The 22,801-nt window shown below is 46.7% G+C and overlaps 1 protein-coding gene across 3 annotated transcripts in view; it reads left to right on the forward strand.

Annotated features, from left to right (window-relative positions):
* LOC115077758 (mothers against decapentaplegic homolog 4-like) overlaps positions 1 to 22,801 on the forward strand; it is a 150,274-nt gene that overhangs the window by 85,194 nt on the left and 42,279 nt on the right. For all 3 annotated transcript variants that reach the window (XM_029580051.1, XM_029580045.1, XM_029580058.1), the window contains exon 8: positions 22,284 to 22,334. In XM_029580051.1, coding sequence (XP_029435911.1) covers positions 22,284 to 22,334 — 51 coding nt within the window. The remainder of the gene's footprint in view (positions 1 to 22,283; positions 22,335 to 22,801) is intronic.

Below are 22,801 nucleotides of genomic sequence, written 5' to 3' on the forward strand. Positions count from 1 at the left end.
GTCTCAGCCACGATTTGCTGACAGTTCCCCAGGGGCTACCCCGGATTTAGCGGTCAGTCTCGACCAATCGGGAATCCCGGGGGATCTTGTACCCCGGCGATTAGAGGCTGCTTCAATTTCCTGGGTGGATCTCTTTAAGGGGATTCATGCCTTTGTACAGATGCAAACGGCTTCCCGTCCAGGCCCTGCGGTTCCAGTTGTTCCTGCTGTTTCTGTGGTGCCTGCCACTGCGGCGGCCGCTGCGGCTGCCGCTGCGGTGGCGACTCCCGTGGACCCTGTTCCTGGACCCTTATGCCCTTATCATGAGCAGGACCTCCCGCCGCTGGACAGTCCAGATCAGTCAGACCAGGAGGTTTCACTGGACGAGTCTGAACTCCCGGACAAGGGGGAACTTCCCCAGGGATTGAGCCATATAGAACCTTGAGGCGGTTCTTCCCTAAGGAGGATCTCTCTGATCTGGTGTCCCAGTACCTGGCGGAGTTGGATATTACAGGTCCCAGCGCTACGGTGCCCTCTGCGCAGAACCCCCTGCTGGAAGGTCTTCGTCCTACAGCCCGCCGTTTTCCATTCTTGCAAGCAGCACAACAACTGATAGATTTAGAATGGGCTGCACCAGCGGCCGCATTCAAAGGGGGTCGGGCCCTGACGGGCATGTACCCACTGGTGCCGGCTATCCAGGAGCTGCTGGCGTGCCCTCAGGTGGACGCCTTGATTAGCGCTGTGGTCAAGCGCACTACCATTCCAGTTGAAGGAGGGGCGGCCCTCAAGGAGCCTCATGACCTGCGACTGAACACCATTCTGAAACAGACTTTTGAGGTGGCAGCTCTATCTTTGCGGATCGCAACCTGCTGCACAGTGGTGACGCGTGCCTGTTTGTCACAGGTCAGGAACAACGCTCCAGCAGCAGACATGGAGTCCACTCTCTCGTTCCTCACAGATGCTGCATCAGACCTAGTCCGAACAACAGCCAAGGGGATCTCATCCTCCGTAGCTGCCAGGAGGCAGCTCTGGATCTGGAAATGGTCAGCCGATGCACCTTCAAAGACACGCCTCACCAGATTGCCCTTTAAGGGCTATTTCCTATTTGGCAGCGACCTTGATAAACTGGCCAGCACATGGGGCGCTTCTCCAGTACCTCGACTGCCGGAAGATCGGTTCAGGAGGAATCAGCGTGCCTTTCCAAGGCCCTCTAGGGGTAGAAGCTCCCAGCGCTTCATTCCCTACAGGAGTCGCTACCAGGCACCTCGTCCTCAGGCCAGGAACCAGTCCTTTCGGACCAAGCAGCGCAAGAGGGGAGCAGGCCCGGGCTCCGGTCCCGGCCGTGCCTCACAATGAGAATCCGCCGATCCATCTGAGGGACGGAGCCATAGGGGGCAGGTTAACCCTCTTCTACCCCAGATGGGTCGAGATTACATCGGACCAGTGGGTCCTCGCCATCATCCGAGAGGGGTATTATCTGGACTTTCATCATCTCCCTCCGGACAAGTTTGTGGAATCTTCCTGTCCCACACACAAGAAGGCAGCATTGGAGGCTACCCTGATGTGACTCCTGTCCTTGAAAGCCATCATCCCAGTACCTGCCTGGGAAGTGAATTCTGGACACTATTCCATTTATTTCATGGTACCCAAGAAAGGGGGCACCTTTCGGCCCGTACTGGACCTCAAGTCGGTCAATCGATACTTAAGGGTCCCGAGGTTTCGCATGGAAATTCTGCGTTCCGTCAAGACCGCAGTACAGCCAGGAGAGTTCCTCACGGCATTAGACCTGTCAGAAGCCTACCTGCATATCCCGATCCATCCGGATCATCAGCGCTACCTACGCTTCAAGGTTCTAGGACGCCACTTCCAGTTTCGGGCTCTGCCCTTCGGGTTGGCCACGTCACCGCGGACCTTCACCAAGGTGGTCGTAGTGGTAGCAGCGGCGCTCAGGCGGGAAGGAATTCTGGTCCATCCCTACATAGACGACTGGCTGATCAGGGCGAAATCTCGAGAGGAGAGCCTTCGGACAACCGACAGAGTGATCGCCCTTCTGGAAAGCTTGGGCTGGGTAATCAACCTCAGCAAGAGCTGCCTACAGCCTTCCCAGTCACTGGAATACCTGGGAGTACAGTTCGACACCCGGGCAGACACAGTCAGTCTCACTGCCAAGAGAAGGTTGAAACTTCAGCAGCGTATCCAGTATTTGATAGGAGCCAGTCGGCCCATAGCTTGGGATTATCTGCAGGGTCTTGGTCTCATGGCATCCACCCTGGAAGTGGTACCTTGGGCGAGGGCCCATATGAGACCTCTACAACACTCCCTGCTCTCTCGCTGGAGCCCTCGTCTACGGAAATATTCCATGCACCTTCATCTGCCAGCCAGAGTGCGGACCCAGTTGCGGTGGTGGTTGCAATCCAACCACATGAGCAGGGGGTCGAATATGTCATCACCCACGTGGCCTTTGCTCACCACAGATGCCAGCCCTGAGCGGCTGGGGAGCACACTGCGAAGAACTCACCGCACAAGGGCGGTGGAACAGAGAAGAGTCAGCATGGAACATCAACCGTCTAGAGGCCCGGGCAGTCCGATTGGCATGCCTTCGATTTGCTCACAGACTGAAGAACAGAGCAGTCAGAGTGATGTCCGACAACGCCACCACGGTGGCATACATCAACTGTCAGGGCGGAACCAGAAGCCGTCAAGTATCTCTGGAGATCGCCCCACTAATGGCTTGGGCAGAGGCGAATCTGCAGGACATCTCCGCCGTCCACATTGCCGGGAAGGACAATACCACGGCAAACTTCCTCAGCAGAGAAAGCCTAAATCCGGGAGAGTGGCAGCTGTCACCCACAGCCTTCCAGATGATTGTGGATCACTGGGGGATTCCGGACATGGATCTACTGGCGGACAAGTCCAACGCTCAAGTACCCAGATACTTCAGCCGCAAGTGCGACCCGTTCTCATACGGAATCGATGCCCTGGTTCAGCCATGGCCTCCAGGGACTCTGCTATACGCCTTTCCTCCGTGGCCTCTGCTGGGCGCCATCATCCACAAAATTCAGAAGCACCGGGGCCTAGTTCTAGTGGCACCAGACTGGCCAAGAAGACCCTGGTACGCGGACATGAGAAGACTACTGGCAGGGGAACCTCTTCCCCTGCCTCCTCTCCGGGACCTTCTACGTCAAGGTCCCATCCTCCACGAGGATCCCGCTCAATTCTCTCTTACGGTCTGGCCATTGAGAGGGCTAGACTGAAGAAAAGAGGTTACTCGGAGCCCGTGATAGATACACTCCTCCGCAAGTTTTCCACATCCCTCACCTACGTAAGGATCTGGAGAGTATTTGAAGCATGGTGCGACACTCATGGCTCCAATCCACATGCGACTACAATCCCTATTGTGTTGGATTTTCTGCAAGTTGGACTTCAGAAGGGTCTCTCCCTCAGCTCCATCAAGGTTCAGGTGGCTGCGCTGTCTTGCTATGGTCCCAGGAGGGATGGCAAGACCATTGCCAAGCACCCAGATGTTTCTCGTTTCCTGAAAGGAGTCAAGCATATTCGTCCGCCACTGAAGTGGCCTGTGCCCTTATGGAACCTCAACCTTGTTTGGATTTCCTCGCGGGATCCACCTTCAGACCCCTTCGGGGCCTGTCTCTCCATTCTCTTACCTTGAAGATGGTATTCCTATTGGCAGTGTGTTCCGCACGCCGCGTCTCAGAGCTACAAGCACTGTCCTGCCGGGATCCCTTTCTGAGAATCATTCCAGAGGCTATCCATCTTCGCACAGTTCCCTCCTTTCTCCCTAAAGTAGTCTCACAGTTCCACCTTAACCAAACTATATCCTTGCCTACCATGGCGGGTTTGAAGAAATCTGAAGAAGGGCGTTTGCTACGCCATCTCGACATAGGCAGACTACTGCCCAGATATCTGGAAATGACACAAGAAGTACGAAGGACGGACCATCTGTTCGTCCTGCACAGCGGGAAACGACAAGGGGAAGCGGCCTCTCGGCCCATCATCGCCCGCTGGATTAAAGAAGTTATCAGAGCAGCTTACGTAGAGGCTGGGAAGTCTCCGCCTCTACAAGCCAAGGCTCATTCTACCAGAGCACAAGCGGCATCCTGGGCAGAATCCAGGATGCTGTCGCCTGCAGAAATCTGTAAAGCGGCGACGTGGTCCTCCCTCCATACCTTTTCCAGGTTCTACCGTCTGGATGTCCAGGCCAGGGAGGACTCAGCATTTGCGAGGGCGGTACTACATGGTCCTCAGGCAGCCTCCCGCCCAGGCTGGGAGTAAAGCTTTTGTACATCCCATTCGTTCTGAGTCCATCTGGCTACACACCAGGAAATGTTGAGATTACTTACCTGATAATCTCCTTTTCCTTAGTGTAGACAGATGGACTCAGCATCCCGCCCAGCTGCCTGTGCACATGGGTTTCACCGATTTAAGGTAAGCCATGTCATCTGTTTCCATAAGAGCGTACACTCTACCAGGTGTTAATGCCTTCCGGTTGGGAATGCTGGCGGTCTCCAGCTACTATCAATCGGTCAGGGGAATCCTGTTTCACTATTTCACTGAGCGTCAGTACACACATCCATAACAGCTTTTACAAGGAAGATTACTAAGTTGCTACGCTTCCTGTGGGGGTATATATACACCCGTGCTGACGTCAGATCCGTCTCCAACTGCTAGCACGAGCATACTATACCCATTCGTTCTGAGTCCATCTGTCTACACTAAGGAAAAGGAGATTATCAGGTAAGTAATCTCAACATTATCCTCCACATAATCAACAAGTTGAGTCAAAACCAGTTTCTCAATCACCTTTCCCAAAGAGAGAATAGAAATAGGGTGATAATTGGGTCAGCTAGAGACAGTGCAAATAATTTTTTTTTAAATGGCCTCACAATTGCCCTTTTATATATTATTCTGGAAAAATCCTTCCTGTAAAGAATAATTTGCCATTTGCGACAACTGGCTAAGAAGAATATCCGATAATGCATGTAAAAGCCAAAAAGGACACACATCATAAGGATTATGTGATGAACTCGGAACCTTGAGAATTCTTGCCATCTCAGTTGAAGCCACAGGCTCAAAAATGGACCACTGGCCTTGGTACCCATCTTCCGAAAACAAATCCAATCCTAGAAGAGAAGTCCTAAAAGAGGAGGTCAGGTTAGACATCTTGGTCTCTCAAAATTTTGCAAAGTTAGAAGCATATAAAACTTCCTCAGTTATTCCTCAGGGAGATATCTCATGTTTTACCACTGAATCACCAAAAATGAATCATAATAGCCAAAGAAGTGTACAGGCCAATGTGCTGACAGGCCCCAGACACTGTCACAGCGAGAGAGAGAGATTTTTTGCCCAGGTGAACCTTAAACAACATTGTCTCAGTGGGAAAAAAATGGAGGATAACTTATCAAGATGTGCCTTTTTGCACATTCCTATGTCAATAGGAGCAAAGCAGACAGAGACAGGAGCTTTGGATGAGCCAAAGCAAGTCCACATGTCAGAAAGACCCCCACCCTTGGGGGGCAGTTGGAGACAGAGAAAAACACTGACAGGCAGCTTGGCATACAGGTGTGGCAGTTCTTCCCCCCCCCCCCCCCCCCGAAGAAATGGGGAGGGGGAACAAGACCTGTAATGTGGTAGGACCCCCTCCTGCAGTAATGGGGAGGGGAGAGAAGACCTGCAATGTGGCAAAGACCCTCCACCTACCACATGATTATGTATGAGCTTTGCATATTTATCAGCTGGAAAGTATAAGACAGGGGTAAAGGAGAGGAGGAGGAGTGAAAAAAGGCACAAACCCTAAGAGCAAAGGACCCCCCTGGGGAAGCAAACCCTGAGAGGAGCGAATACAGAGAGCATCCCTGAAAGTGAAAGGGGGGGGGGGTCTGAAGCAGACCAGCTCTCCCTGCTATCGAGAAGGGAGAAGACTAGGCCCAGAAACCAGAGAGACAAGGTGCCTACTCAGGTGCAGGGAGTAGGACAGAGTCTGAGATGATGAGGGGTAAGAAAAGAGCAAGTCCAGACAGCTGGCAAGTACCAGAGCCAGAAGCAAGTCTCTCTCTCTGGGATCACCTACCCACTCTGCCAGTACCAAGCCTAGGAAGCAAGTCCTTCCCTGCACACATTCCCCAGACCTCCAGCCAGTGTCTGCTTCAGAGGTAAACACAGGGATGTTGCCTGAAGTCTGACCAGGGGTAAGTAAGTTAGCCATAAGTATTAATATATTAAGCAGGCTAAGGTTTATGGCATTGTCGGTTACCACCCATGAGCAGAACTTTCTTTAGGGAAAACTGGTGTTTAGTGACCAGGATGTTAGAGACTGGAATTGTTGTTTTCTAAATGCTATATCATGCCAAATCTGATGATTAGGTCTGTTTTTGAGGAAAATACACATTCTTTTCCTGACTTAGGATAGCAAGTAAAGTGGGAGGGCAATTGTTAGTGTCCTGTAGCAGACAGGTCCCTGCACCCCTGAACTTGCTTACAACTTTACTAAGTGATTTACTAATTGAAATAAGTCATGAGGGTGATTAATAGCCCCCTGTAACTTGGAAGTATAATAAACCCATTGTTACCCAAATTGCTCTCTGTAGCTAGCCCATGCTAACTGGTAATCCAGTTTTGTTTCTGGCATTTTATGCTTCCTCCAAAATAGTTTGGGGTTTTTTCCTCATCTCTCTTTTCAGACTAAGGAGAGAGCAAGTAAACCATGGTACTGATCTACAGGTAACATTCCTACTTAGTTTTCACTGGAACCACCTTAACTATAGAAGTCAACAAATTTGACAATGAATCATCCATGAACATTAAAAAAAAAAACAAACAAACCTGTCTTTAAGCTGGCCCTTGTTTTAGAGTTCACTCTTCTCTAAACTTATTAACATTCACCTCTCTTCTTATTTGATAAAAAGCTTTTGAACCTCCCTGATATCCCAGATCCACTAATGGGCTGAACCTAAAAGAGATCAAGGAATGGTCTGATCAAGGGACCTCCACTAAGTTTAACTCTGCCACAACATTAAGAGATAAAAAAGCACTTGGAAACAAGAAAGAAAGAAAATGGCGTAAAGCCCCCTCACAGGCCTCACTCTCGGACTACAAACGCACACTCCATCTATACAAAAGTATCACACTGAAAACCAAAAGAGACTATTACGCCCGGAAGGTTCATCATCTAATCTTTGACTCAAAAGCTCTTTTTGCCTTCGTTTCCAGCCTCACTAAACCCATCGTGCCAGATATCCCACCCGAGCTAGCCCAGACAAAGGCTGATGAACTGGCTCTTCATTTCAACAAAAAAATATCTGATCTCCTTAACCAGCTGACTACAAATAACACTGATCCAGATAACACATATCTCCCCCAAAACAAAGACATCCAGCTTAACGCTTTCGAACCCATCACAATCACAGAGATACATTCAGTGCTAAAGAGAATGAAGCCATCATCACACCCATTTGATCAAATCCCCTCCAAAATGCTTCTTCTCATCCCTGACACTATAGCAAAAACACTGGCAGACATCATAAACTGCTCCCTATCTCATGGTATCTACCCAGATGACCTAAAAACAGCTTCAATCAAGCCACTGCTGAAAAAACCAAATCTAAATGCATGTGATCCCAACAACTTCCGCCCTATTTCCAATCTCCCATTCATAGCAAAAATCATGGATAGTTGGGTGTTTACCAATTTTTCTAACTACTTAGAGGACCACAGCATTCTTTCACCAAACCAATACGGTTTTCGCAAAGCTGCAAGCACAGAAACATTACTAATCTCTCTCACCGACTTCCTCATTTCTGGAATTGATAAAGGCCAAACATTTTTATTAATCCTCTTGGACTTCTCGGCGGCCTTCGACACCGTCAATCACACCCTTCTTCTAAAACAACTGGCGAACATTGGATTGACAGGTGCTACACTAAACTGGTTCAAAACATTCCTAGAAAACAGAGGATACAGAGTCAAAATTCACAACAAAGAATCCCAATACCACCATTCTAACAGAGGGGTGCCGCAAGGTTCATCACTCTCTCCCACGCTCTTTAATCTATACCTGTTACCACTATGTCAACTCCTTACAAAATTGAACCTGAAACACTTCCTTTTCGCTGACGACGTACAGATCGTGATTCCCTTAAAAGAAACAATTTCAAAAACAATGGAATTCTGGGACAGTTGCCTTCTACAAATTAAACCTCTTCTCACTAACCTAAACCTCATACTCAATGCTTCAAAAACAGAATTCTTGCTCATATCACCGGAAAACAATAACACACTTCAAAAACCACCCGCACTCCTGCAAACAGTCCACGTAAGAGATCTAGGAGCTATATTAGACAATCGTCTCAACCTTAAAACATTCATTAACCAAACCACCAAAGATTGCTTCTACAAATTACATATTCTGAAAAGAATTAAACCACTTTTTCACGCTCAGGACTTTAGAACTATATTGCAAGCAATAATCTTTTCCAAACTAGATTATTGCAACTCATTGCTACTAGGCCTCCCAGCTTCCTATACCAAACCCCTACAAATGGTTCAGAACTCTGCAGCCAGAGTCCTTACAAATTCCAGGAAAATGGACCATATCTCCCCTATCCTCAAAAACCTCCATTGGTTACCAATCCACTATAGAATCATGTACAAATCCATCAACATCATATTCAAGACCATTAACCAACACACGCATCTCGATCTACAAATACCATTCAAAAAATACACCTCCACCAGACCCATCAGGGAATACTACAAAGAGTCACTCCAAATTCCAAAAGCCAAAACCTTCCAACATAAAGCCTTGAGTCTCAGAGCCTTCTCGTCAGCTGGTCCAGCGTTGTGGAACTCCATCCCTCCTGATTTGAGACAGGAGCCATGCGCTCTAACATTTAAGAAAAGACTTAAAACTTGGCTTTTTAAAAAAGCATTTCCAAGCCTTGAATAAAGCCCTTACTCATCTTCATAAACTTGTTTACAATAACTGGATCTAATCAAGAATCCACCTACCATAAACTTATACTCATCTTTACCTGCTGAGGACTATCGTCTTTACCTGCTGAGTATTATCATATCATTACCTTGCACTACTGTGTCTTATTTATTTATTCTCTTGGTTACTCACTACCGTTTCATTTTATTATCATATCTTTCCAGGCACTACTGTGTCTTATTTATTCCCTTGATCACTTATTTTACCGTCTCTTATTTATGTACCATCACATGTATCCACATAGGCTTATTTATTTACTCTACTATACTATTTCATTAATTGGAAGAAATGTATATATTGCATTGTTCAATTTTCCCCCTATTCCAGCTCCAAGTTAATTTTCCCTGTTTTATTGTAACTTTCTCACACACGGTATTGATACACTGTATTTAAAGTTTCACAGTTTATTGGGAATATACGTTACGCTATGCTTTACACACATTGTTAATTGTAAACCGGGTTGATGTGATATCTGTCATGAAACTCGGTATAACAAAAATAATAAATAAATAAAATAAATAAATAAATAGCAAATCTGTATGGTCCTGCCTTATGTTGTAAGGAACTCCATAACTAAAGGCTTTGACAAATTATCAGCCTGAATATTAAAATCTCCTACTAATAACAAATTAAGGGAACATAAAAATAATAATGTAATAAAATTCAAAAGTGTATCCAAAGATAACCTAGGTAAGCCAGGCGGGAGGTGAATTACACCATAAGTCTAGTTCCCACATGAAATAACCACACACTTCTCCTCCCTACTTAATTTGAGGCAGAATTCTAACTGACAACTTCTCATTAAATAACCCCCCATCTCAGTGCCCCTCTCTAGCATGATGTAAATGAGAATACCCAAGGGGGCACACTTTTTTCAAACTAAAAGCAGCCTCTATATGCCATGTTTCCATTAAAAAAAAAAAAAAAAATCTGGACATCTTTCCAAAACTAGAGGAAGAATCAAATCCTCTTTACTTCTCACTGATGATGCATTAATATACATATTCTTAAAAAAAATAAATAAAAAAAGGGGGCCATATCATAATGCCTTTCACTATTTAAGGACCTTAAATTAGTCAACTGAGTATGACCCCCCTCCCCCTACTATACAGAGCCAGGTCTGACCAAATGCTCATTTCCCCCTACCTGAAATTACAGGGATTGAAGAAAAGAAAACAACAATAAGAAACTTAAAACTATCCTAGGCAACATAACAAATAAAATAATTAGCAGCAAATATACCAGGGAAGAGGCCTGCAAAAGGGCAGGCCCTTTGCCTGCAGCTCTTTGCCAGTGAGCCTGCTGGCAGCATGGCCTTTTTAATAGGCTTCAGGTCTCTGGAAAATGTTATCACTGCATGGATGGGGCTTCCAATCCCAGGAACACATCTATGCTTCCTCTTCAACAACAGTGAGTAGAATGAGGAAAGTTTGTCAGTGACAGCCTCTACATATTCATCCCCTTTACCTTTCGAGTTTCACAATCCCATTTTTGCACGTCCTTCTAGTATTAAAATATCTTTAAAAAAAAATGTTTCCCCCCCCCATTTTATTGTATTTGCCATTTTTTTTCCATTTGAATTTTTGCAATCCTGACTACTTTCCCAGCTTCTCTTAACTTTTCCAGATATTGTCACCTGTTTCCCTCTTTCTGGATTCTCTTGTAGTTTATGAACGCTAACCTTTTATCCCTTACCTATTCATAATTCTACTTTAGAAAACTATAGCGGCCTCTTTTTCCTCTTCCCTTTATTTACTTTTCTAACAAAAAGATAAGTTGCCCTTATGATATCTCCTTTTAGTTCTTCTACTTCCCTTAGATTTCCCCATCCAGCTAGCGACTCCTTGGGGTGCTCCCCCATTTTGAGAGTTAGTTTTCCTGAAGCTAGGATGCTCGCCTTAGAATGAATTCTCATCTCTTGCATCCTAATATTGAACCACACCATTCCAGTGGTCACTGGCTTCCAGATGATCATCCACTACAACATCAGAAATACAATCCCCCATTGGAAATCACCAGGTCTAGTATCGCACCCCACTCCTGTGTGGGTTCAGTTAACAGAATAATTCTCCTTGCAGAGAATCCACGATCTCCCTGCTTCTAGAAGGTACTACAGTTGAAATGTCCCAATCAACATCTGTAAGATTAAAATCGCTTAGTAGCAGTAGCACCTCCTCTTTTTCACAACAGTCCTGTGAATTTCCTCCTTTAAATCTCTATCTCCTCTGTGGTCTGTATGTTACACCAATATACTCTTTTTCCAGATTAACCCCCTCCTTACCTTGAAAGCCCAGCAATGCTGTTGCTTTAATACTGTTAATTATATATTCTGCCACGTTTCCTCCCTTCCTTCCTGAATAGATTGTAGCCGGGTATAACTATAATTCAGTCATGGTTTTCCATGTCCCAGTACTCCGTGACAGCTGCTATATATAAATCAACATCTTCCATGACTGCCTCTAGGTCTGGGACTTTATTCCCCATACTATGAACATTAATGTACATAGCTTTCCAAATACTATTTGCCCCCATATTTCCCATTTCTGAATGAGTATTTAATGTTTTACTTACCTTAGAGTTTTCTTTTCCCATCCCTGATGATTCTGGCTTAAAGCCCTTAGTAGGTTTGCCATTCTGTGTTGAAAGACACTGCATCCCCTTCTTCTACAAGTGGATCCCATCTCTGGTCAGCAATCCTTGAAATATCATCCCATGATCCAAGAAGCCAAAACGCTCACTTCAACACCATCTATAACGTCATTCATTTATCCCCAGAATATGAGCTTCCCTGCCTGGGCCTTTATCCTTAACTGGGAGGATTGAGGAGAATACCACTTGTCCATCTATCTGCTTTACCATCTCTCTCAGAGCTATGAAATCACATTTGATACAATCTCTGTGGTCCATAGCAGTTTCATTCGTGCTAACATGGATGAGCAGCATCAGATAATGGTCAGTAGGCCTGAGGATTTTCAGCAATTTTCCCATAATGTCTTGGATTTTAGCACCCAGCAGATGGCACACTTCCGGGGACAGCATGTCTGGTTGTGTATATATTATCTGACTTTGTACAACGGCGCTTCTCTGCAGATATACAAGGATATTTACAAATAATTTCTTTGAGGCAAATATAAATTTAATATTGCATATCCTTGGAAGACAGAGATGCAAGACCTTCAGTATAGGCAGGGCATTACTGTGTCTTACAGTCTCTTGTGAAAGCTGTATTATATAGTTTCAAATCATGCATAGAAAATGCTTGTGACGAGGATCACTTATGCAATATGACAGTGTAATAAGCTGACCTTCTCTAGCCTGAGAAATCTCCTCCCACCTTAAAAGTTCCTTTGTTTAGCATTGCTTTGATGTGCTCTGTTTCTTCTGAACTTCTTTATTCTGTTGATAGATCAGTCATTTCATCTCCAAGGGGCAGGGAGAAACTCTGATTTCAGTTGGAATCTCTTGGAGCCAGATAAGCAAAAGAATGCAGTTTCAGCCATCTGTCATCGATAACCTCCTGGCCTTTAATTATAGGCTTTGCAGAGCCTACAGGTCTTCCAGATATCTTCCAAATTCTTGAGTCTGAGGTCAGTGAAAGGTTCACTGTATACCAGCAGGTTCAGTTAAGGCAGATAGCAAAGGACTCTGGGACAAGCTGAGTGAGCCAAAGGCCTGAACCAAAATCTTCATATATCAGTTGGCAGATAATGGCCTCATGCTCCTCCAGAAGTGAGTCTCCAACAACCACTATGATCCACCACCTAGATGCAGTGGTTGCTGAACCCTCAGCTTTGGGGTTTGCATGTTCTGGTGATGCCTCATCATGGAGTGACATCTCTTCCATTTCCAGTGTAAGCAAGTTTTAGGGGTACAGGGATCTGTCTACTACAGGACACTTTCAGTTGCCCTCCTACCTTACTTCACGATCCTAAGCTCAGAAGAAAGACAATGTATTCTCTTCAGAAATAGACTTTTATTTATCATATTTGGCAGGATTTAGCATTTAGAAGATAACAATAATGCATGTCTCTGACATCCTGGCTACTAAGCACCATTTTACCCTAGAGAAAGTTCTGTACCATGGGTGGAGTTCACACATGCCATAAACTTTAGCCTGCTTAATATGTTAATACTTATGGCTAACTTACTTACCCCTGGTCCCGACCTCAGGCAACCTCCCCTGTGTACCTCTGAAGCAAGCTCCAGCTGGAGAGCTAGAGAATGTGGGTAGGCAAGGAGACTTAATTCTGGGATGGATTCTGGCAGAGCTACCGGCTGTCTGGGGCTTGCTTCTGGGTCCCTTCCTGTACTGGCAAAGCTTTTGGGTTGTTCTCAGCTCCCTGTCCCCTCAGACTGCTCACCACCGTCTCTCATCAGGGCATCTCCAGTCTCCTGGCCATACCTAATCTTCTCCCTCCTCGATAGCAGGGAGTGCTGGTCTGCTTCGGACTCCCCTTTTGCTCTTCCTTTCTGGGTCACTCTTCTTATTTCACCTTCAGGGTTCGCTCCCTTGGGGGGGATCCCTTGCTCCTTGTTTCTTATTTAGTCGTGTCCCCCCCCCCCATCTTATACTGTCCAGCTGATAAATATGCATAAGCTCACGCATAACCATGTGGTGGGTGGAGGCTCTTTGCTGCATTGCAGGCCTTTTCTCCGCTCCCCATTTCTTCAGGGAGTCTTGCCATGTTGCAGGTCTTTTTCCCCCCTCCCCATTTCTTCAGGGAGGGGGGAGAACTGCCACATCTGTATGCCAAACTGTTATGCCAGAGTGTTTTTCTCTGTCTGACTGCCCCCCCTCTCTTCCAAGGGTGCGGGTCTTTCTGACCTCTGGACTTGGTTCGCCAGTCCCTGACTCCAGCTTATGAGCTTAAGTTGTTCTGCTCTTTTTTTTTCTTCTTTTTTTTTTATTTAAACAGGCACTCACAAACAGGCAGATCTAGATAATGTATCCTTCCATGTAAAGTTCTCATCAGGGCAAAGCTTTTCTTTTTCCATTGAGACAATACATTTGGGGCCTGTCAGTATTTAACTGCATAGTTCTTGGTTATTATGATTCATATTTGCTGCTTTCAGTGGTAAAACATAGGATATCACCCTACACCAGGGCTGCACACCAGTTTTTCAGTTCAAGGGAAATTGGAGCTGTGGTTTGGGTGTAGTAGGTGTAGTAATCTGGGTTCAGCTGTCATATTGTGAACCAGTTTCACCTTTCACTCTGCTTGAGTTCTCCATCTTAGATGCCTTGAATAAGCATTTCATTGATGTAGTCCTCATTTTCCCGGATGCTTCTCAGTCTCGCCATCTCTTTTCTGAGGGATTCTTCTCTGCAGACATCTTTCACACTGAAACGGTTCCTTACTGTAGATCAAGACATCTATCTGGACAACAGTAGAACTGGAAACAGTGGCGACAGGTTTGCAATATTGTTTCCTGGCTCTCCTTCAGTTTCTGATAAGTTTCCGTACCTGTCGAAAGAAACAAGAAAGACCTGCCAAAGAGCCTACCTTTTTCTCACCTGTCCTGGAAGTAAAATTTAGCTAGCCAGTAGAGTTTAACTCACACCTCTACCGACAGAGACCCTGCTTGCAGTCCTGTTTTGAATGCTCACTTTCCTAGCATGTAGCCAGATGGACTCAGGATCAATGGGTAAATGCTCACTTAATACTTGGAAGTAATAAATGTCTTATCTTCTTCTTTCAGACTGTGCAGAATATATTTATAAATGTATGAGGAATACAGTTCTGGGTTGTTTGCTTTGTAGACTCCTGTTGGCTGAAAGTATAGAAGTAAACCAGAGCAACTAGTAATTATTGCCACAAGATCTAATATGATGCTACCAGTCAGCTCACAAGAAATTTTCTTAATGCGTTCTATTTGCAGAAAACACAAAATGAGGTAACCCCTTCCCTTCTACACATTCTTTTAAAGCTAAGTAGAAAAAATGCCTAAGAAACAAAAAAGCAATGCAAAACAATCCCTTTTTAAAAGAATGAAAAGCTATTAATAAAAATTACCCCCCTTCAGTAAGTTCTCCGAGGTTGAATTCAGCCAGAATATTTACCTGTTTTAGTTCACCTCCTACCATAAAGGACTACAATGAAGTCTGCACTGACAATGTAGCTTCTTACAGGACAAGCAGGATGGTTGTCCTCACAAATGGGTGACATCGAGGATGGAGCCCACCACGGAAAACTTCTGTCAAAGTTTAAACAGAACTTTGACTGGCCCCTACTGGGCATGCCCAGCAAGGCACTGACCCTGCAGCCAGCAGGGGTCTCCCTTCAGTCTTCTTTTTTCCGCGCAGCAGTTGCCACGCAGTGAAAGGAGCTCTCTTACCACGTTCCTGACAGGAATTCGGTATTTTTCTTTCCGAAGAAAATTTGCCCCTCAGGGGTCTCCCTTCGACAAATTTTTGTCACCTCCGCGGAAACCGGTAAGTTTTTTGCCTTTTTAATTCGACTACCGTCGAATTTGGCCCTTGAGGCCTGTTGGCAATTACCGAGCCCGCGACTAAATTTGGCCTTAAGCCATGGCGACGGGGTTCCGTCGATGCCCGGATTGTACCCGGACTATGTCAATCACAGACCCCCATAGGGTTTGTGTTTTGTGTTTGGGTAGTGAGCATGATGTCCTGACTTGCACCAAATGTGCCCTAATGACACCTAAGGGTCGCAAAGCCAGGATGGAGAAGATGGGGCTCCTCTTCCATGCACCCACCCCAACGCCATCGATAGCATCGACGTCATCGGAACCGGCACCGTCGAAGTTGCACCACCATCGTCAACCCTCCGGTGACCGTCCACCATCGATGACTTCTCGGCCGTCGACTCCTGTCCCCTCCCCGGATGAGCGAGGAGACCGGAAGGACAAGCATCGCCATCGACGGCACAAGTCTCGGCCTGTCGAGGATCCACAGTCATCGACCTCTGAACAAGCCGAGCCACCGACTAAGAGGCCTCGTTCAGACTTGGCACCGTCCACGTCTCGTTCGCAGGCATCGAGGAAACCCTCACCCTCTCGGGGTGTGGGAGCCGTGATCCCACCGGTTACGGTGGTCCCTCCGGCTCTGCCTCAGCCTCCCTCTCCCGTCGAGCCGGGTATTGTTACCCCTGGTCTCCGGGCAGAACTGGACCGGCTGGTCCAGGAGGCCATCGAGAAAGCGATGCAAAGATTCCAACCTCCATTGGCACCGTCTCCGGCACCGATTCCGGCACCGCCACCGGCATCGACCCCGGCACCGACTCCGCCACCGAGGAAGGAACCGACCACCGAACCTTTGGTGGAAGCGCTGGCACCGCTACTACAACGTATGGAGGCACTTGTACATGCCCTCCCATCGATAATTCCAGTAGCACCGACAGCACCATCGTCTCCGACTGGATTTTCATCGGCGGGAGAAACACCGTTCCTGATTCCCCCTTCCGGGGTGGTCCCATCGGTGCCTTCTCGAATATCTCCACCGATTTATCCTTTGGCTCCATCGGTTCCAAGACCGGCACCGACTCCATCGGCAGCACCGAAACCCTCGATGCCGTTCCCAGTACCGATTGTACCACCGGTTCCTCCAAGGTTTCCTTCGATGCCTTCGGATCCTCAACCAGGTCCATCGGGGCTTCAACCCCCAAGTGATCCCTATGATACCTGGGGTGATGATACATCTTCTGACACAGATTTACCATCACCGCCTTCTCCTACAGAGAGTAGAAAAAGATCTCCTCCAGAGGATCTCTCCTTTATTAATTTTGTAAAGGAGATGTCCGAAATTGTACCTTTTCAGCTGCAATCTGAGACCGATGACAGACACCAGATGATGGAACTGCTTCAATTTTTGGACGCTCCAAAAATCATCGCTTCCATCCCCATTCACCAGGTGTTTCTCGATCTCTTAAAGAAAAACTGGGAATCTCCTTCATCTGTATCGCCAGTTAACAAGAAGGCTGACTCCACATACCTCGTCCAGTCAGCACCAGGCTTTCAAAAGCCTCAACTGGATCATCGCTCTGTTGTGGTGGAGTCCGCACAAAGAAAAGCCAAGCGTCTCAAGCTACACTCCTCCACTCCGCCGGTCAAGGACAATAAATTCCTAGACAGTGTGGGACGGAAAGTGTACCATGGAGCTATGCTGATTTCTCGCATAGCCTCATATCAACTCTACATGACGAAATATAACAGAGCCATCCTTAAACAGATGCAAGATTTTGCTGACACATTACCTGACCAATACCAGCCACAGCTTCAGGCCCTTCTTAATAAAGGATTTGAAGCGGGGAAGCACGAGATCAGAACGGCTTATGACATCTTCGATGCCTCCACAAAGGTTTCAGCTACTGCCATCTCGGCCAGACGTTGGGCTTGGTTAAAGTCATCCAACCTTCGCCCAGAGGTCCAGGATCGTTTAGCGGATTTACCCTGCTTAGGGGACAATTTGTTTGGAGAACAAATTCAGCAAATAGTAGCTGAATTGAAAGATCACCACGAGACGTTGAAACAACTTTCTTCTGTTCCGTCTGAGGTTTCCTCCAAACAACCACTTAAGAAGGACTCTAAGAAGTCGTTCTTTCGGCCACGCCGTTACTACCCTCCATCGGCCAGGCCTCGTCCAGCTCGATCCTCTACTAGGCCTCAGCCGCGTCAGCCTAGGAAACAAAGGCCTACTGTAGCCCCTCCTCCTGGGCCTGCGGTTGGCCTTTGACTCCCCTGTAGGGAACACATGCCAAACCCCTCTTCCAGACATTCCTGTAGGAGGTCGACTGTACCATTTTCTACAACCTTGGTTGCAGATCACCTCAGATCAGTGGGTGCTAACAATTATCGCACAGGGTTACCACCTCAACTTCATAACTCTTCCGGCAGACTCCCCGCCTCTTCAAGCATGGAGTCTATCCACCCATTTGGCTCAATTACAACAGGAAGTGTCTCTTCTTCTGAAATCAAATGCTATAGAACCCGTTCCTCCCTCTCAACGAGGCAAGGGATTCTATTCCAGATACTTCCTAATACCAAAGAAATCAGGGGGACTACGTCCCATTTTGGACCTTCGAGCCCTCAACAAATACCTTCAAAAAGAGAAGTTCAAAATGGTAACCCTAGGCGCGCTGCTCCCTCTGCTACAAAGAGGGGATTGGCTGTGCTCTCTCGACCTCAAGGACGCTTATACCCACATTGCGATCACACAATCCCATCGCAAATATCTGCGGTTTCTCGTAGGCCACGACCATTATCAATACCGTGTCCTACCTTTCGGTCTGGCTTCTGCCCCACGAGTCTTTACCAAATGCCTCGTAGTGGTAGCAGCATTCTTAAGGAAGGAAGGTGTCCACGTCTACCCCTACCTGGACGATTGGCTAATCAGGGCCTCCACCCAACAGATAGCTCAATCTTCCCTAAAATTGACAATTCAAACACTCCTTTCCTTAGGGTTTCTTGTCAATTACGAGAAATCTTGCTTAGTCCCGTCTCAAACCTTATTCTTCATTGGAGCAGACTTGGACACCTTACAGGCAAAGGCTTACCTTCCTCTTCAGAGGGTCCACACCCTAATGTCCCTGGCTCGCCAGCTCCAGTCTCAGAACACTGCCACGGCTCGCCAGTTCCTCATTCTCCTAGGACACATGGCATCCTCGGTTCAAGTCACTCCCATGACCCGACTAGCCATGAGAGTAACACAATGGACTCTACGACACCAATGGATTCAAGCTTTTCAGCCTCTGTCCTCCATAGTCACAGTCACACAAGCACTGCGCCTATCCTTAACCTGGTGGACGACTCAGGTCAACCTCCTTCAGGGCTTACCTTTTCTTCCACCGGACCCGCAAGTAATCCTAACCACCAACGCTTCTCACATCGGTTGGGGAGCCCATGTGGACGACTTTCAAACCCAAGGGTTATGGTCCAAAGAGGAAGCCGAACACCAGATCAATTTCCTGGAACTTCGAGCAATCCGCTATGCGCTCCGCACCTTCAAAGATCATCTCGTTCATCAGATAATCTTAATCCAGACGGACAACCAAGTGGCCATGTGGTACATAAACAAGCAGGGAGGCACAGGCTCCTTCCTTCTGTGTCAGGAAGCTGCGCAGATCTGGGCGGAAGCCCTCTCCCACTCCATGTACCTCAGGGCCACTTACCTGCCGGGAGTAGACAATGTATTGGCAGACCAGCTGAGCCGTGTCTTCCACCCACACGAGTGGTCACTCGATCCTCTGGTAGCGACCTCTCTGTTTCACAAGTGGGGTTCTCCCCGCATAGACCTCTTTGCGTCCCCTCAGAACCACAAAGTGGACGATTACTGCTCTCTCATTCGGAGCCAGCACTCTCGGCCGAGGGATGCATTCTCCCTCAAGTGGACAACCGGTCTACTCTATGCATTCCCTCCACTCCCTCTTGTGTCAAAGACTCTCGTGAAGCTACGCCACGACAGAGGAACCATGATCCTGATAGCACCTTACTGGCCACGCCAAGTATGGTTTCCAATACTCCAGGATCTCTCCATCCGCAGGCACATTCCTCTGGGAAAGGACCCGCATCTGCTCACTCAAAATGACGGATGCCTCCTCCATCCCAACCTCCAAGCCTTGACCCTGACGGCATGGATGTTGAAAGGTTAGTCCTTCAACCATTTAACCTTTCAGATTCCGTTTCTCGAGTCCTGATAGCTTCACGAAAGCCTTCCACAAGAAAGTCTTACTCATACAAATGGAAAAGGTACACATCATGGTGCACTTCTCAGTCCCTTGATCCCCTTTCCTGTCCAATCTCCAAATTCTTGGACTATTTATGGCATCTCTCTGAATCAGGTCTTAAAACCTCTTCTATCAGAATGCATGTCAGTGCGGTAGCCGCCTTCCATAAGGGTATTGGGGGTAATCCTATTTCAGTGCAACCCCTAGTAACACGCTTTCTTAAGGGCTTACTCCATCTAAAGCCACCCTTGCGTCCTCCGGCCCCCTCCTGGGACCTTAACCTGGTTCTTGGTCGTCTAATGAAACCTCCTTTCGAACCTCTGCACTCCTGTGACTTGAAATATCTCACTTGGAAAGTGTTATTCCTTTTGGCTGTTACTTCAGCTCGCAGGGTTAGTGAATTACAGGCCCTAGTTACCTATCCGCCTTACACTAAGCTCCTGCAGGACCGGGCGGTACTCCGCACTCACCCTAAATTTTTACCTAAGGTAGTTTCGGAGTTCCATATCAATCAATCTATCGTACTACCTATCTTTTTTCCCAGGCCCCACTCCAACTCTGGAGAGCAGACCCTGCATACCCTAGACTGTAAACGGGCTCTAGCTTTTTACCTAGACCGTACAGTTTCCCACAGGAAGAGCACTCAATTATTCGTCTCTTTCCATCCTAATAAGTTGGGACAACCTGTGGGTAAGCAGGCTCTTTCTTCCTGGTTGGCGGACTGCATTTCTTTTTGCTATGAGCAAGCTGGCATTCCTTTTCAAGACCGTGTTAAAGCACACTCTGTGAGGGCCATGGCGACGTCAGTGGCACACCTTCGATCGGTGCCGCTTCCTGACATCTGCAAAGCTGCAACCTGGAGTTCTCTCCATACTTTGCAGCCCATTATTGTTTGGACAAGGCTGGAAGACAGGACTCCATCTTCGGCCAGTCTGTCTTGCGTAACCTTTTTCCAACCTGATGTACCAACACCCTTCCACCTACCCGGTAGGGTGCGGATGCCCTTTCCCAAATTTCTCCTCAGTTGTTGTGCCTGCTGCACACCGTTGGGTACATTTGGTGCAAGTCGGGACATCCTCAGCTCGGTACTCACCCATTTGTGAGGACAACCATCCTGCTTGTCCTGTGAGAAAGCAAATGTTGCTTACCTGATGTAACAGGTGTTCTCACAGGACAGCAGGATGTTAGTCCTCACGAAACCCGCCCGCCTCCCCGCGGTGTTGGGTTCGTTTTATTTTTACTTTCTAGGCACTGCCTGTAGCTTTGAAAATCAGACTGAAGGGAGACCCCTGCTGGCTGCAGGGTCAGTGCCTTGCTGGGCATGCCCAGTAGGGGCCAGTCAAAGTTCTGTTTAAACTTTGACAGAAGTTTTCCGTGGTGGGCTCCATCCTCGATGTCACCCATTTGTGAGGACTAACATCCTGCTGTCCTGTGAGAACACCTGTTACATCAGGTAAGCAACATTTGCTATCTCAAAGGAAGAAAAGTAACTCACATTCAACTTTATAAAAACAACCTTGCTCATGACCTGCTCTTCTATCATCAGATTTGTTTAGTCTTCTGGAAAGACGGCTTGGCACAGTCTAGTCTCGCCCTCGTAATATTACAAAACCACTTTTGTAAGAGTCCCCAGTTGTCCCATAATATTGTGAGGCGGGGATTGTACTGAATATCATGGTGTCTTCATCTGTATGTAAACAAACCTCTCCTCTATAAATCTGTGACCAGCACAGAAATTTGAAAGGTGATTGAGAGAAAAGCCTCAAACATAAATGACTTATGAAAACTATTGCCTTTAAAAATATTCCAGGATGCTTCTCTCAACTTTATTTTAGAGGGGTCATGCTTTGAACTATACATTGAGCAGAGTTCTGTGTGCTCAGGACTGTGATTTGGGAAATGTGCTGAGCTGAATAAAGAAGTCTCTTCTATGTAAACTTGTAAAATACCACCACCCCCCCCCCCCCCCCCCACCCTCCATATACTTTCAGCTGGCAGGAGGTGACCAGAGATTTTATTTTCCTGTTCTCAGTAGAGATTCTGAAGGCTAACTAGTTTGCTTTCTGGCTGGGACTCCGTGCCAGGCTCCCACATTTGTTTTGAGTTTGAGCATCTCTTGGTTGAATTCCTGACTCTTGAACTACCTGTATTTCTTTAACTTTGTCATTCTAATTTCAAATATTAGTGCAGTGATTGGGGGCAAAATTGTTAACATGGAAGTCTATTTTTTCAAAGCCATTTATGTAGGTAAAATTGCTGTCTGAAAATTCCCCTCCTCCCATACGGCTGAGAGTATGTCCATATGTTTAGCTTCATTTGGGAAGGCATTTTGGGACAGAATCAGAAAATAATGTACATAGATGATGATTTCAAGTCTGTGTGTTATTTTAAGTAGAAAATCCATCCCCACACAAAGCTGGTGCATGTTTCAAAGCAAAAATATACACGTACTTTCTCCTTGAAAATTGGTGCAAAATCTGGGGTTAAAATATACCCGGGGACTTTGTTCCAATGTGGACAGTTGGAAAATTGCCCCATAGGATAAAATCAAAATAGAACTCCTCTGAATTCTGCATATTGCTTTTGGGTTATTTGCATATTTTTTTTTATTATAGGGCCAGGTCATAATGAACTTGCCTTCCAGCCTCCTATCTCCAATCATCCTGGTAAGTAGATCAGTTTTTGGGTTAGCTGAATTCTTTGTGTGTTGTCACTTTTCTTGAAAGCATCCGGTCCTCTAGCTTTTTGATAACAAGTCCTTATGATGTTTAACTTCCAAATGTCTGTTAGAAGACACGATGGTAATATGTAAGAAAGTGCAGAGAAGGGTGACCAAAATAAGGGGCATGGAACAGTTGCCCTATGAGAAAAGGCTAAAGAAGTTAATGCTGTTCAGTTTGGAGAAGAGACGACTGAGGGGGGGATATGATAGAAGTCTACAAAATTATGAAAGAACTTGAACAAGTTAATGTAAATTGGTTATTTACTTTCTCAGATAATAGAAGGATCAGGGGGCACTCCATGAAGTTAGCAAGTAGCTCTTTTAAAACCAAAGAAAATAATTTTTCGTTCAGCACATAGTTAAACTCTGGAATTAATTGCCAGAGGATGTAGTTACAGCAGTTTAAAAAAA

This window comes from Rhinatrema bivittatum, chromosome 1 (genome assembly GCF_901001135.1).
Source record: "Rhinatrema bivittatum chromosome 1, aRhiBiv1.1, whole genome shotgun sequence".
NCBI classification, from domain to species: Eukaryota; Metazoa; Chordata; class Amphibia; order Gymnophiona; family Rhinatrematidae; genus Rhinatrema; species Rhinatrema bivittatum.